General features: G+C 40.1%; 1 protein-coding gene across 2 annotated transcripts in view; it reads right to left on the bottom strand.

Moving 5' to 3' along the window:
- The window catches only part of LOC137099388 (carbonic anhydrase-related protein 10-like), a 100087-nt gene extending 86504 nt beyond the window's left edge, over positions 1-13583 (bottom strand). Inside the window, exons 1-2 of one of the 2 annotated variants that reach the window (XM_067476149.1) lie at positions 13063-13582; positions 10137-10211 (exon numbers count right to left, since the gene is read on the bottom strand). In XM_067476149.1, coding sequence (XP_067332250.1) covers positions 10137-10211; positions 13063-13123 — 136 coding nt within the window. In that variant the 5' untranslated portion in view covers positions 13124-13582. Of the gene's footprint in view, positions 1-10136; positions 10212-13062 lie in introns of both variants that reach the window. The other variant, XM_067476150.1, reaches the window with a different exon arrangement.
- Positions 13584-14428: the final 845 nt, after the last annotated feature.

Here is a 14428-nt window from a genome sequence, read left to right as displayed (position 1 = left end):
CTTTTACCTAGTTGCGATCCACACCTTTCTTGTAGTCAGTTCCTCTGCTGCAGTTACCATGTCACGTTTCAGTAGCTGAGCCGAACAACATCTCCCTTTAACAAACGCTTAGCATTGCATTGTTTGCTTGACACTGGTCACAAACTTAAAAGGTAAACTACAAAGGCAGCCGTCAAAGGCAAATGATGACATCATCAGTACACAGACACATCACAAACGCACATTACATAAAACATTACATTACACACACAGGCAAACATTACATAAAACACATAACTAAACTAACCTTGGTTGGCTCATACAGTCAAACACATTTACTTTTTACACTCTAAACTTTTTGAATATTAAAAGAGCATTCTGACAGAATTACATCTGTGTGTATTCTTCCTTGATCCCAAAGCCAAAAGTTTTGAAAACTCAATAGGGTAAGTCATGCCAACTGTAAATCCTTAGTATTTGTGAAGTGCCAAATATGCAGGATCCTACAATTCCCATTATGCAGCGAGATAATATTTTTTATTACAAGGCCAAAGTCCACCAGATGTGACTTAATAATAACAGTTTTTCCTCTCTGCACCATCTTGCAGCTCTGGGTATATTTTTGTCACAGTAGTTCCTGGCACTGAAGCACAGTGAGATATATATAGTATACAGTTTAGTTTAAAAATATTGGAACAATTCTGTTTTTTGGTAATTTGGCATAGGTAGACTACCATATTGACTTTGGAATGAAACACTTAAGACGTGAAGCCATTGAATTTAAGACTTCTAGCTTTAAATAAAGGGGTTGAACAAAGTGTGCATTTAACTGTTCAGTAATTACAGCCTTTTTAATGCTTATAAGTAATGGAACACATTGACAGAATTACAAGGTCAAGTACTGCCTTTAATACTTGGATGACTAAATGAAGTCTGGAACCCTTGACCATATGCTGATTTTCATCCTTAAAGATACTTTGCCAAGGCTTGCGGAAGCGTGTTTTATAGTTTCTGTCTTCCGTCTTGTCTTCCATAAGCAAAAAGCTGCACTGTTGGGTTGAGATCAGGTGACTGACTTGGCCAGTTAAGAACATCTCATTTCTTTGCCATGCAAAACTCTTGGATCTCTTTTGCTGTATGTTTAGAGTTATTATACAATATGAAGTGCCGCCCCATCAATTTTGCATCATTTGGCTGAATCTGAGCAGAGAGTACAGCGCTATACACTTTAGAAGACATCCTGCTACTTTTATCAGCAGTCAGATCATCAATAAAGGGACCCAGTTCTATTGCCCATGACATGACACTGCCTACACCACTTTTTTTTTCTTTTTTTTCAACTTTTTCAGCTACAGGTTTATCTTTGTTTTATCAGTCCAAAGAATTTTGACTTGGGTAAGTGTTGTGCAAGGTTTTTTTTTCCATCATGGACAGAATACTTTGGTCATCCACTTTAGCTGAGATTGCCAGTTAATTTATTCTTTTTAAGAATGTTCCAAACTATTGTATTCGCCACTCCCAATAATTGTTTTTTTTCTACAAAATGCAAATCTTCAGGCCCTTTATCTGCTTGATTAATCATGGAATAATCATCTCAACCATTTGTTCCATTATTTATAAGACACTAATGTTTACTATAATTCCTTAATGTTAAACGGCACACTTTTGTCAAATCCCCCTTGAATTAAAATAGAAAGTGTTAAATTTGCTCACACCAGATTCATTTTATTTAATGTGGTGATGTACACAGGGAAAATGCAAAAAAAAATAAGGATGTCAAAATTCAAAAAAATCAAAATTCTATGACAGGTTTTGTGTATTTCTGTTTGTCTTAACATATACCAAATGTTTACAAGTCACACTTTTTATTAAATGTCCAAATAAAGTCTCAATGCAACCGCAAGGGGACACAAGCCAGTGTCTTCTTGTGCTAGTTCCAAGTCTGGATAAATATAGAGGGTTGGGTCAGGAGGGGCATCAGACATAAAACACACGCCAAATTAAAAATGCGAATCATGACTTTCACCCTGAAAATGACTCCCATAACGGATCGGTCGGGACTCGGGTTAACAACGACTGCCACCGGTGCTGTTGACCTACAGGGGTACCGGTGGAAATTGGACTACTGACGAGGAAGGTGTGTTCGTAGGCAGAGAGAGAAGAAATAAGCCAAGAATGTAGGACTGACAGTAGGGACTTTGAATGTTGGTACTATGAAAGGGAAGACTACAGAGTTGATCGACATGATGCAGAGAAGGAAGGTGGACATACTGTGTGTCCAGGAGACCAGGTGGAAAGGTTGCAAGGCTAGAAGCTTAGGAGCAGGGTTCAAGTTGTTGGAGTAGGAGTTATCCTGAAAGAGGAGTTTGTGAGGAATGTTTTAGAGGTGAAAAGAGCATCAGACAGGTTTATGAGTCTGAAGCTGGAAATTGAAGGGGTGATGTTCAATGTTGTGAGTGGTTATGCCCCACAGGTAGGATGTCAGTCAGAAGAGAAGGACAAATTCTGGAGTGAGTTAGACAGAGTGATGCAGAGCATCCTCAGAGGTGAGAGAGTGGTTATTGGTGCAGATTTCAATCGACATGTAGGTGAAGGGAACAGGTGTGATGAGAATGTGATGAACAGATTTGGTCTTCAGGACAGGAACACAGAAGGACAGATGGTTGTAAACGTGGCAAACAGGCTGGAAATGGCTGTAGTGAACACTTTCTTCCAGAAGAGGCAGGAACATAGATTAACATATAAGAGCAGAGGTAGAAGCACTCAGGTGGATGACATCTTGTGTAGACGCTGTAATCTGAAAGAGACCAGTGACTGTAAAGTATTGGTAGGGGAGAGTGTAGCCAGACAACACAGGATAGTGGTGTGTGAAATGACTCTGGTGGTGAGGAAGATGAAGAGGACAAAGCCAGAGCAGAGGACGAGGTGGTGGAAGTTGAAAAAGGAAGAATGTTGTGTAGTTTTCAGGGAGGAGCTGAGACAGACTCTGGGTGGTCAGGAGGTGCTTCCAGATGACTGGACCACTACAGCTAATGTGATCAGGGAGACAGGTAGGAGGGTACTCGGTGTGTCATCTGGAAAGAAGAAAGTGGACAAGGAGACTTGGTGGTGGAACAAGGAAGTTCAGGAAAGAGGTTAGCTAAGAAGAAGTGGGACACTGAGAGGACTGAAGAAAGTAGACAGGAGTACAGGGAGATGCAGCGTAAGGCGAAAGTAGAGGTGGCAAAGACCAAACAAAGAGCATATGAGGACTTGTATGTTAGGTTGGACACTAAAGAGGGAGAGGTGGATTTGTACAGGTTGGCCAGACAAAGAGATAGAGATGGGAAGGATGTGCAGCAGGTTAGTGTGATTAAAGATAAGGATGGAAATGTATTGACAGGTGCCAGGAGTGTGATGGGAAGATGGAAGGAGAACTTTGAAGAGTTGATGAATGAGGAAAATGAAAGGGAACGAAGAGTAGAAGAGGGGGTTGGGAGCAGGACAGGACAGTGAGAGGATGCCTGAGGACTGGAGAAGAAGTGTATTGGTGCCAATTTTTAAGAACAAGGGAGATGTTCAGAGCTGTGGCAACTACAGAGGAATAAAGCTGATGAGCCAAACAATGAAGTTGTGGGAAAGAGTAGTGGAAGCTCGGCTGAAAGGGAACAGCCCAAAGGAAAAGAAAAAGTCCCAAAAAAGTCTCAAGTCCCCCATGTTGTTATGAGCGTTCTCTCATTTGCTGCCATCCAAACTGCTTTAAACACTGCATGTCGGGAATTCAACACATCATAATCATTCCTTTACTTGGGGGCCTGTTGGCTCAGTGGTAGAGCATTGGGCTTGGATGCAGAAGGCCAGGGGCTCGAATCCCACCCCCACCCAGCCACCAAATTGCAGACTTGAGCCCCCATCTCTGACACATACAAGTGTACAGGTCAGCATGTGAATAAAAAACAACAGGTGTCATAACCGCTTGTAATATAGCTTATACAAAGCATACACAGCACACCATACTGACCCCTATGTACACCACAACATTAAGACCACCAGGTAGTACACAGTGGATCCAGAAAGTATTCACATGCTTAAATTAACAGACGCGCGTAACTTGTTCCACATTTTGTTATGGTACAGCTTTATTTCAAAACCAATTAAATTCATTTTCCTCATAATTCTACAAACAATACCTCATAATGACAATGTGAAAGAAGTTTGTTTGAAATTTTTGCAAATGTATTAATGGGGAGCGTCGGAGCACATACATTTTCAGATCTCTTAAGTCTGGCTGGGCCACTCAAACAAGTGTCCCGTAGCCATTCCTTTGTTATCTTGCCTATCTTGGCTTCGATTTACGGACGCTGAAGGTCACTGCACTGATTGGAACATTCAATACTCAAGAAATTTTTCAGTACCCTTCCCCAGATCTGTGCCTTGATACACTTCTAAGGCAATGAGTAGCCAAGTACATGTGATGCGTTTTTTGCAAAGATGTCAAACATACTTCTTTCCCGTCATTATGGGGTATTGTTTGTAGAATTTTGAGGAAAATAATGAATTTGATCCATTTTGGAATAAGGCTGTAACATATGTCGAAGTGTCTCTGGGCAAGACACTGAACCCCTAACAGCCCATTCCCCTCCCCAGCTGTGCAGTGCCGGTCCAAGCCCGGTAGAAATTGGGGAGAGTTGCGTCAGGAAGGGCATCCAGCGTAAAAACTGTGCCAAATCAACATGCGGACAATGATCCGCTGTGGCGACTCTGAACTCACGGGATAAACCGAAAGGACAAAAAAAAAATAAAAGGTGGAAAAAGTTAAGTGAATACTTTCTGGACGCACTGTAAATGTGGATGATTAGTGTACAGCTGAACACATACAAAAAAACATACAAACACTTAGTGACACAGAACATTCCAATTTATTTTCAATTAATATTCATAAGTTGGGCGGGTTCACGTGGATGTGTGGAGTTTGACTCCCACAGTCCAAAGACATGCATGTTAGGTTAATTGGTGACTCTAAATGGCAAATGTTCTGCACTGATATAGCGCTTTTCCAACTATTAGCACTCAAAGCACTTTACACGGCTTCTCATTCACCCATTTGCACTCACAATCACACACACAGATGGGGCCAACACTCACCAAGAGCAACTATGTTAGGGTTCAGTGTCTTGCTCAAGGACACTTTGACATGTGACCACAGGATCGAACCAACAACTGCAGGATTGGTGGACGACTGCTCTACCTTCCTGTACGCTGCTCTCAAAACTGGGATGCGCTCAAACCTTCTGCATCCCTGAACAGGATACGCATGTATAGATCATACACTGAAAAAATTATGATTTGACCAAAGCTCATAAATACGTTTATTTAATGTGCATTAATTAATAGCAGTAACTTAAAGCTGTTGTTGTGCATTGTGTTACAGTCGTGAAGCAACAGCCAAGTTATCTGCCCAGGGAGCTCACCACTGATGTATTGTAGCCATCTAGCAGAGCTAATGTGACAGAGGCACTGTGAGAATAGTACAGTGGAATCAGTAATTAACAATCATCACACCAAAAAAAAAAAAAAAATCCACCAATACACCAAGTTAGCTAGAAGAGAATAATATATTCTGAGAGCGCTTCTAAGAAACCATGACCATGTCGGCCAGTTGCTTTATTGGACTACTATAAAACTGCCTACTTATTAATATTTTTTTCTACTGGTTGAAACACTTTATATCCTGCACACTTCCACCAGCCACAGGATCTGTTTAATAAGGCTGCTCAAAATTCACCAAAAATAATTTATTCTTACTAAAAAAATATCCCAGTTCAGTTGTGTTAAGTGATGCTAGGATTTATCATGGATCTAATCTTTGCCAGTTTTTCAAGAGTTCAGGTAAATGTTGATGAAGTATGCCATTTCATGAGGGGGGTCTCTGACCACAGTGCTCAACAGAGATTTCCACAGAGGATCTGAATGGGCCTCAAGTTGCTAACAAATTCAAGTGATTGTTAGCAACATTTCCTGGCCATTCACGCTGGAAGGAAGTTTGAGCTGGAGGGACTAGAGCCAGAGAAGACAAATTAAAGGGATAACAAAGAGACTTGGGATAAGAAGAGCGGGCAATTCTGTACGAAGAGAAACAAATAGGAGAAGCAAATGAAAAGTGGACCAGTACTGAACAGCAGGGTGAAAGAAGCAACAGAGGTGGAGGAGGAGAAGAGCTGGTAGGGAATTGATGAGAGAGAATACAGGCAAGCGAAAGATAAAGGAGGAGGGGAAGAACTAGACACAGTGATCAAATATACAAAAGAACTGTGCTAAAGGATGAACCTGATACTGCTTAGACCTGGATGCAACCAAAGAATGTGAGAAGGCAAAGGGGAGGGAAGGGAGAGTAAATAGCAGAGAGGATCTGATGGCTAAATGGCTATTTACTGCAGAAGAGTGGGAAATGAATCAAACTATAGGATGATCAAAGGTGGGACATAGTTGATCAGGGGCCAGTGATTCTTGAAGTTGACAGTCATGACAGTCCAGTGTGTCTGCCTCTGTTGTGTCTGCTGATATTCTGCTTCTGTTCTAGTCACCGTGGGGCATTAAATGAAAACAATTTCTTGTAAGTAAATGGTGAGGAGGAAAGACCACAAAGGACAAAGAAAAGGAAAAAGAAAAAACTGAGGGAAGAGAATAATAACACACCTTCTTTCTAAACTAGAGAGAGAGAATAAAGTGAAAACATTTTAAAATGTTTAAAAATCTAGGTAACACTCCCCACCAGAACCTCTACCCCCACGCCATAATTTTGCACCATATTTATTTTTCCATTTAGCAGCGGCAGAGTGAACAGCTCATGGGTGAACATTGGCAGCTCTGCAAGACTTTCTGCTTTCTCTTATCTACCATTCTGAGCACCTCTGTTTTTACAGCATTGAAGTTGCATCATTATTGCTCCCCGCAAACTCTGTTGGTTCACCTCACAGTAGTCGCTCTCAAGAGGGAGTAGTAATTTTTGTTTCTGCTCTAACGCTGGCAGACACCCACCTCTCACTACGTTCCTACTGAAAACACCCACAGTCAGACAGTGTTATATCAGCTAGCAGCCAGTGTGTCCCATGGAGCTACAAAGGTGATTACAGTAATTGTAAGCACAAGAGGACACCAATCAATGACCAGAGTTGTAAATATCATGCTAACAGCATTGAAGCAGACGTCCATCCTGGGCATAGCAGTAACACAGAGCATGGAGAAAGGTGAAGTGTGAAAATAGACAGAGGTGAAAATACTGTAGTCAATGTTAGGCTCACTGATGGGAAGAGCCTTCTACTGTCAGATTTGAATTTCCCAGAAGAGCTGCCTCAACACGCACATCATTTTGAAATATTTCAGTCTCATTCTAAAAAGGAAATGTAGCATTTACAAAGTGTGACACGTTCTTCAACTCAGCAGATTATACTGTATAGTAATTATAATTTTTTTATTTGGTCCTTTTTCCATATGCTGATCCACAGAGAGGGAGATGGGTCTCTTAGCTGAATCATTACCACGGCTGAAGATAATTACTTGCATGTGACAGTAGAAGTGGAAATGTGTAAAGATGATATGTCACTCATCAACATCATTTTAAGACTCATCGCTAATTCAGTGATCACTGCCCCCATAATAATTTGGATGGAGAATGTGATTTTACATGCAGACAAAATTTAATGGCCTGTCAGCTATTAAATAGTTAAATTACTATAAAATAATTAAAATCAGCAATTAAAATAATTTTTACTTTATTATTAGTTTCAACATGAATGAAAGTTAAGTCCAAATATATATTTTGTTTTCCAGAGAATAGCTCTGCTTGGTGAGTAAACCATTAAATTAAGTTGCCAGTGTGAAGCCGCTGAATGCAGTGTGATTAAATTACTGATTCAGTTGTTGACAGTATTGTTGCATTCAAAGCTTTTTATGCAAAGACAATGTACACTGTGAAAGAGGCAGGTTTTCTGAAAACAACAGCAATTTAGTTAGTGTGGCATGGAAGCCGGATTTGGCCCATTTATCAGAACAGTTAGTTAGAGCAGCATCAGCAACTCTGACACACAGCTTTTGGACACAGCGAAGTATAACCCAATCGCCGCAATTTGTGTCAAACAGACACGCTGCACATATTTTGAATTCAGCGTGACGGTTTCCGGGGCTATCATTATCGCCAATGTGCACTGTGAACAAATGCACGTACATTAACTTTGAAATTATAGAATGATGAGGTTTCTGCAGTAGACCTTGAAAACACACTAGATGCAGGCGTCACTCATATCTCTACATAACTTTCATAGCAACTGTAATTGTCATCTTCTGCGCCAGGCCACAAAATGATTCCATAAAAGACATGAATATTTGCATATTATGGAGATCCCTAGGTGCATCATTAAAATTGTTTTCACTCCTCTAAAAAAATAAAAAGCCTAAAAAAAGCTCAAAATGCCTCAAACACTGTCAAGGTAACTATGTCTGCTCAGTAAACAATAATGCAACAATGGCAAGAATCAATTTATTCTATGAACAGTGCTGGGCCATTACAATTGCATCACTGCAATAATATTACTTTTCTGAGTAACAAATACAGGGAAAAAATTACAAATAAAATGTCAGTTACTCATTCTGAAAACAACTAGTTACAATATTGCTTTTATCAGCAGCGCAAAGACGGATTTAAATGGTGGGCCACCATGCGAACAACACAACAGCCAAAAAAAAACCTTTTTGTATCTAGTGATGTTTTTGACCAATCCCCTTCTTTATAACGTCTTGCAGGTAGGTACGAAGGGATGCGAGAGCAGTTCTTGTTGATGTTGTGCCCAAATTTCACTGCCTGTCCTACATCCACTCCTCTCTCTTTTTTCACTTAAATAATCAGAAGCAGCCCTTGCAAAGAGACAGACTTTATGTCCATTACTGTCATTAGACAAACCACTTAATTGTCCCCTCCTCCTCAGTTTGGTGAGAGCGGGAGCATTAGCGTGTTGACATAGTGAGTGAATAAAGAGAGGGAGTTGCATTAGTGAGAACAAATAAGTAAATCAGAGAAATCTAAGTCTTTTCTGATCATTACACATCGTGGTCACACACCTCCACACAACTCTGCAGAAAGGACTTTGTATGAACACAACTTATATGCACATTTCTCTTGTCTGCTCCTCTTGTGGACTCTTTGCTCTGCTGGTCTGTGAGCGAGCATGACCTGAAACTGGATTCATGTAATGTTTACAATGTAGAGCAGCGACATTAGGTCTTACAATATGATTTTGTGCTGTTAAACCAAGTCCACACATAAGAGAAAATAAATTTGATAGCATGCATCAATCTGATATATCAGACTACCCATGGTAAGTTGCAGTTTGTTGGCCTTATACATTTTACATGAAGTTTTAAATATAAACGTGTGAAACTTATTTTTATTATAATTCATTTTTTAACAAAGCAATATTTATGGAAATAGCATGGTTAAACTCTTCCATAACTGGCAGGATTGGCAAGAATATTTTGTCATATATGCCATTAGCATAAACAGCCTGTTAGAGGAGGAACATCCCAGAGGACTTTAATTGAGTCTCCCATTGAATTTACGAACCAAAGGTGCTGCATGAGAGATAAATACCCAGAATCTCAAAACCTCTGTTATTCTCTTGCCACCACGCCTGAAAGATTTTCTAGGGGAAATACTGTAATATAACAAATAATTCAATGAGTTACTTTCTGAGTAAGGACTAATAAGTAAAGTGACACAAATTTTGAACAGAGTAATGAGTGATATTACATTTTGGCTTTTATTTTAAAGTAACATAAAACTCACATGGTTTTTGGTGACTAATCTTTAATAATTTTACTGATATAACATCATTTACTCTGATTTAAGGGGATTGGATGGGTTTTGCTAAGGAGTGGTATGCAGGCTCTGCACAATCATTCTTGATCAGTTCATCAAATATCAGTTGTTTGTGATTGTTTTGGCGATGGAAAGGATGATGCTGAACAAAAGATTTCAGGCCAATTTAGTTTCAAGTAACCATTCTCACAAACCCAGCTTTTCTGCATTGACAAGGCTTTGGGCACAGGACAGACATATTGTAAATGCTGATTCAGAAGATGCTACAATAAAGTTATGCTGTAAGAGGTAGGTGACGGTGTATTACCTGGAACAAAGCTTCCCTGGACAACGTCCTTATATGCCCACCAACCTTCATCAAGCTTGGATGTAATAGGCTGAGCTGGAGGGAGAACGAAATAAGCAAAGAGAAAATTAAATTAGATGAAGCTGCAGTGAAAGGAGGAATGAGCTAAAATCTGATAAGCTAAATATACCTGCAACGATTTAAGTCTCTGTTTCTGATTGGTGGATTACTTTTACAGTGTTTATGGCAGGGCCATTAGACCACTATACCCCTTTTTTCTAATTTAACTTTAAATAAACCCTCGGATTATTTGATCATAAAATTCAGCTTTAAAATCACCGTGAAGGGAAAACAGGATGATGGAAAAAAAACACGCAGAGAGGTAATCAGCAGCATCAGATCCTAGGATCAGAGGAGGGATAACTAGCTGAAAGCGATTTAAAAAATGATAAAACACTCGGCCTGTTTGTCAGATTGTGTGATGTAGGCTTTCAAAGAATTTAACTCTGCACTTCGTCTGAAATGCTAAATGTTGTGGGCTGCTTGCAATAATTGATTTACAGCATTGTGGTATAAATGCAAAGAGCAACTTTTTAGTTAAACATACAGAATCTTTGTTAAATTTGTTCACTGATGCCGGTGCATAACTTGTCCTGAAGTAAATGGTTTAAATATTCAATCACTGTCTTACCTTTTACATGTTATTATATTGATTTGTCGCTTTGACAGTCTGAATCAAATATAGGCTATTGTAGCTTATATGTTAGTTTTAGTGTTGAAATATTGAATCTTTATGATCAGTAGATTATTTTTTCCACCCCATTCGTCCTTGGTAACATTTATCATCAGTTAAAATGAAAACCTGAACTTAAAATAATCCCATGTTTATGGCAAATATAACATACTGTAGCGGAGTCCGTCACAGTCTTGAGTAATTCTGAAAGAAGCTATGAGGAATATGACAGAAAGCGCTCACTTTAACAGATTGATGAAATTAGCAATGTTACGTATCCCATATCTAAAAAGGGCTACGTTTTCCAGTTTACCTCAAAATAAGAGTTTGACCAGGTAAGAAGGCTTTGCTGGGAGGCTATGGGCTTGTGGCAGATGCTTGTAACACAGAATTTTCAAACAAGAAGTATCCATTTAGTTGGAAATTACTGGAATACTTTAAAGTGTGCTGCATTTTCAAGATAAAAGCCCGAACTCAGCCACATAAGCTCACACTGACGCCTTATAGAATGCAAAACTGTCAAAAAAACCCCAAAAACTTTCATGCCCATCATACATTTGCCCCCTGTCCATGCTAACTTTTTCCTCAATGTCTTTATCGCCATTTTTCATTAAATTGTTAATTTCTCCACCTACTTCACACTTTCTCACATCTTTCCTTTCAGTTTCTCTTTAGACATTTTATTGAACTGAATTCAAGAAGGGGGTCTGATGGCTCACTGGGTAGACCATTGGGTTGGGACACAGAAGGACCTCCCAGCCCCATGGGCCACCTAGGTGCCGGTCCCGAGCCCGGATAAAAATGGGAGAGTTGCGGCAGGAAGGGCGAAACTCAAGCCAAATCAAAACTGGGAGCACATTCCGCTGGGGCGACAAAAGGGACAAACCAAGAGCTGTTGATCTATTGAACTGAAGTCAAGACTCCATCCAAGTTCCCCTCATACTCCGTAACTTTTAATACTTTCCCTTAACCACATTAACTTTGAATTGACATTGAATACGTGGAAGAGATTTAAATTATTCATGTTTCACTTTATTTTATGGTAAAGCATTTTAAAAGTAATTTGGGATTTAGAATGTCATCTAAAATGACAGGTCAATCACGAAACAATCTATATGAGGTTTCCTCAGGTTTAGTCATGAACAATTTGGTTATTTATGACAGATAAATGGTCTCTCAAAGCGCTTTATATTGCTTCTTATTTACACATTCACACTTGCAATCATACGCACACTAACACACTGATCGGGGAGCTGCTTTGCAGCTGGCCAAAACTCATTGGGAAGCAACTAAGTTGGGGTTCAGTGTCTTGCCAAAGGACAATTTGACATGTGCCGGGGGAGGCAGGGATCAAACCAACAACTGTGGGATTGGTGGATGACCGCTCTACCTTTGTGCGCCACAGTCGAACCAAAACATGCCTGCTACCTTAAGTTTCACTTTGAAGAAGGCCAAGAAAACAGCAGATCCTAACAAAACAAGGATCAACAAATATGTTGTCGCTTCGAGCTTGAAAGAAGACAAGTCTTTATTAGAATATTAGCAGACAGGTGGAAGTCAGATATCCACAATGTAGTGAAACTGTCCTGAAATGCTCCAGTCTAAATAGTGAAACATACATTCAAAGAGTTTCCAAAAAGAACATTAAATCAAGACCTATTACTGCAGAGAAGAATGCAGACTACATACCACAATGGCTGTGATACTGAGGTAACGAACAAATAAGAGTCTGGAAATCCAATAAACCAGAAAACAAATTACGGAAATTGTGAAATAATACCTAGGACTTAACAAACAAAGTACATAAGAAAATGCAGACATTTATACTGACAAGTGATGAGATGAAATGGCAGCCAGATGACACTGGAGAAGCAGAGTTGGGTGAGGGCAGCTGAGAAGATAAACCAAGAAGAGAGTAAAAGTCTGGAAATATATGAGAGAATAGTAGAACTAGCAGGGGGCAGAGGAACAGAGTGGAGAGAAAGGAACAAACAGCAGGACCAGGGCAGAAACGTCCCACGTTACAATTCTAAAGTAGAAATACAGTGATCACACTCTTGCAAACGAGTCTAAAACATTCTGTTCATATGATACATGCACAGAAACAGGAGGGGAGGATGCAGCGCAGGTTATGAACAGATAAACCGTGATGTGATGGTTTTTCTTGTATTTCTGTGTTGTAATATTCTCAGAGATCGTGTTTTTCTCCCTTACCTGATGACGTGCAGATGATATACGTTTGCAGAATCACAGATATATCCCAAACGACATGCATTCTTCGTTTAATTCATGCTCATTTTCTGCAGCTGCTGCGGGACGGCGCTTTGTGAGGTCGCACACGGACAAGACGCGGACAAACTTTGAGCATTTTTACCTCCGCTTTATTCTCTCGTTACTCCCGTCTCTCCCTCACGGAGCACGGAGACGGTCTGAAGCCTCGCTCGAGATCCGCCCTCACACCATCGTCCTCGCTGGCTGGCCAGTTTGGAGGTCACGGAACATTTGCGCGTTCCCACCAGCGTTAGCCATCCACGTATTTGTCATAAGCTCAGAAATTGAGCTTTGGAGAACAAAAAACGTTCATTATGTAGTTCCATCTGCTGCTCTTCCTTTGGATCGGAGGGGTGTTTGTGACGTAGCGCGGGTCTGCAGCGGATCCGGCAACTTTACTGACAACACAGAGCGCACCGAGAGCGCACAGACCAACAGAGAGAAACGGCTTCTTGATAGAACTAGTTTTATCCCTTTAAAGCTAAAAAGGTGGTGTTGGGTTCACCGGTAGATGCCGGCTACAAAATATTAACAAGAAAATATGGAGCTGCAAGAACTTCGTTTTATTTAAGTGTGATGTAAAATATGACATATAAAAAAAATGGTTTGGATGAGGAGAAATCGTCAATTCCGACTAGAACACTCAGGTTATACAATATAACAAGCGAACAGTCCGATTTCACTCCTTTTGTCTGCATGTCAACATTAGAAAAATCATAGAAAACTCAGCATGAGTCATCGTCCCACTCTTACCCAGTACTTTTGAATGAATTTTATTTCCAGAAATCACACTGACACAGTCGCAAAGCTTCCACCTGTGAATGTTTGATGCGTTGATGGATGCTGGGCTGAAATGACCCAAATACAAACCTGATTCCTCGGATGTTGTGCGACCTCTAGTGACGTGGTTCCGTTACTCCTTGTAAAATTGATTTCATGGTTTAGATACTTCTCAGTTCAGACCTTGCATGGAGTCAAGTACTTAACGTTAAATGTTATTGTATTGCATTTTATGTTTACTCATGCTGCACTGCAATTCAGAGGGAAATTGCAATCAGAGATCTTTTTCCTACACTAAAATCTATCTGGCAATTTTAAGGACGGTGCTAAAGTGCAACTTATTATTCATATGTAACATGGATACTGGGGAACATGTTTTTATGGAGTAATTCAGTATAACATTCTTGTGACCTGATGTTTCTTCAATCTCCATCTCCTCACTTGGAGGATGCAATAGGAAAAAGAAAACTAGTGAAAGGGACCAGCCACTGGACTTAAACCAACTGAAAGCCACTTTACTCTGTCAGTC

The sequence above is a fragment of the Channa argus genome, chromosome 15 (assembly GCF_033026475.1).
Source record: "Channa argus isolate prfri chromosome 15, Channa argus male v1.0, whole genome shotgun sequence".
NCBI lineage: Eukaryota > Metazoa > Chordata > Actinopteri > Anabantiformes > Channidae > Channa > Channa argus.
Note: the sequence above shows the minus strand (reverse complement) of the source record. Positions and strands in the feature narration are given on the sequence as shown.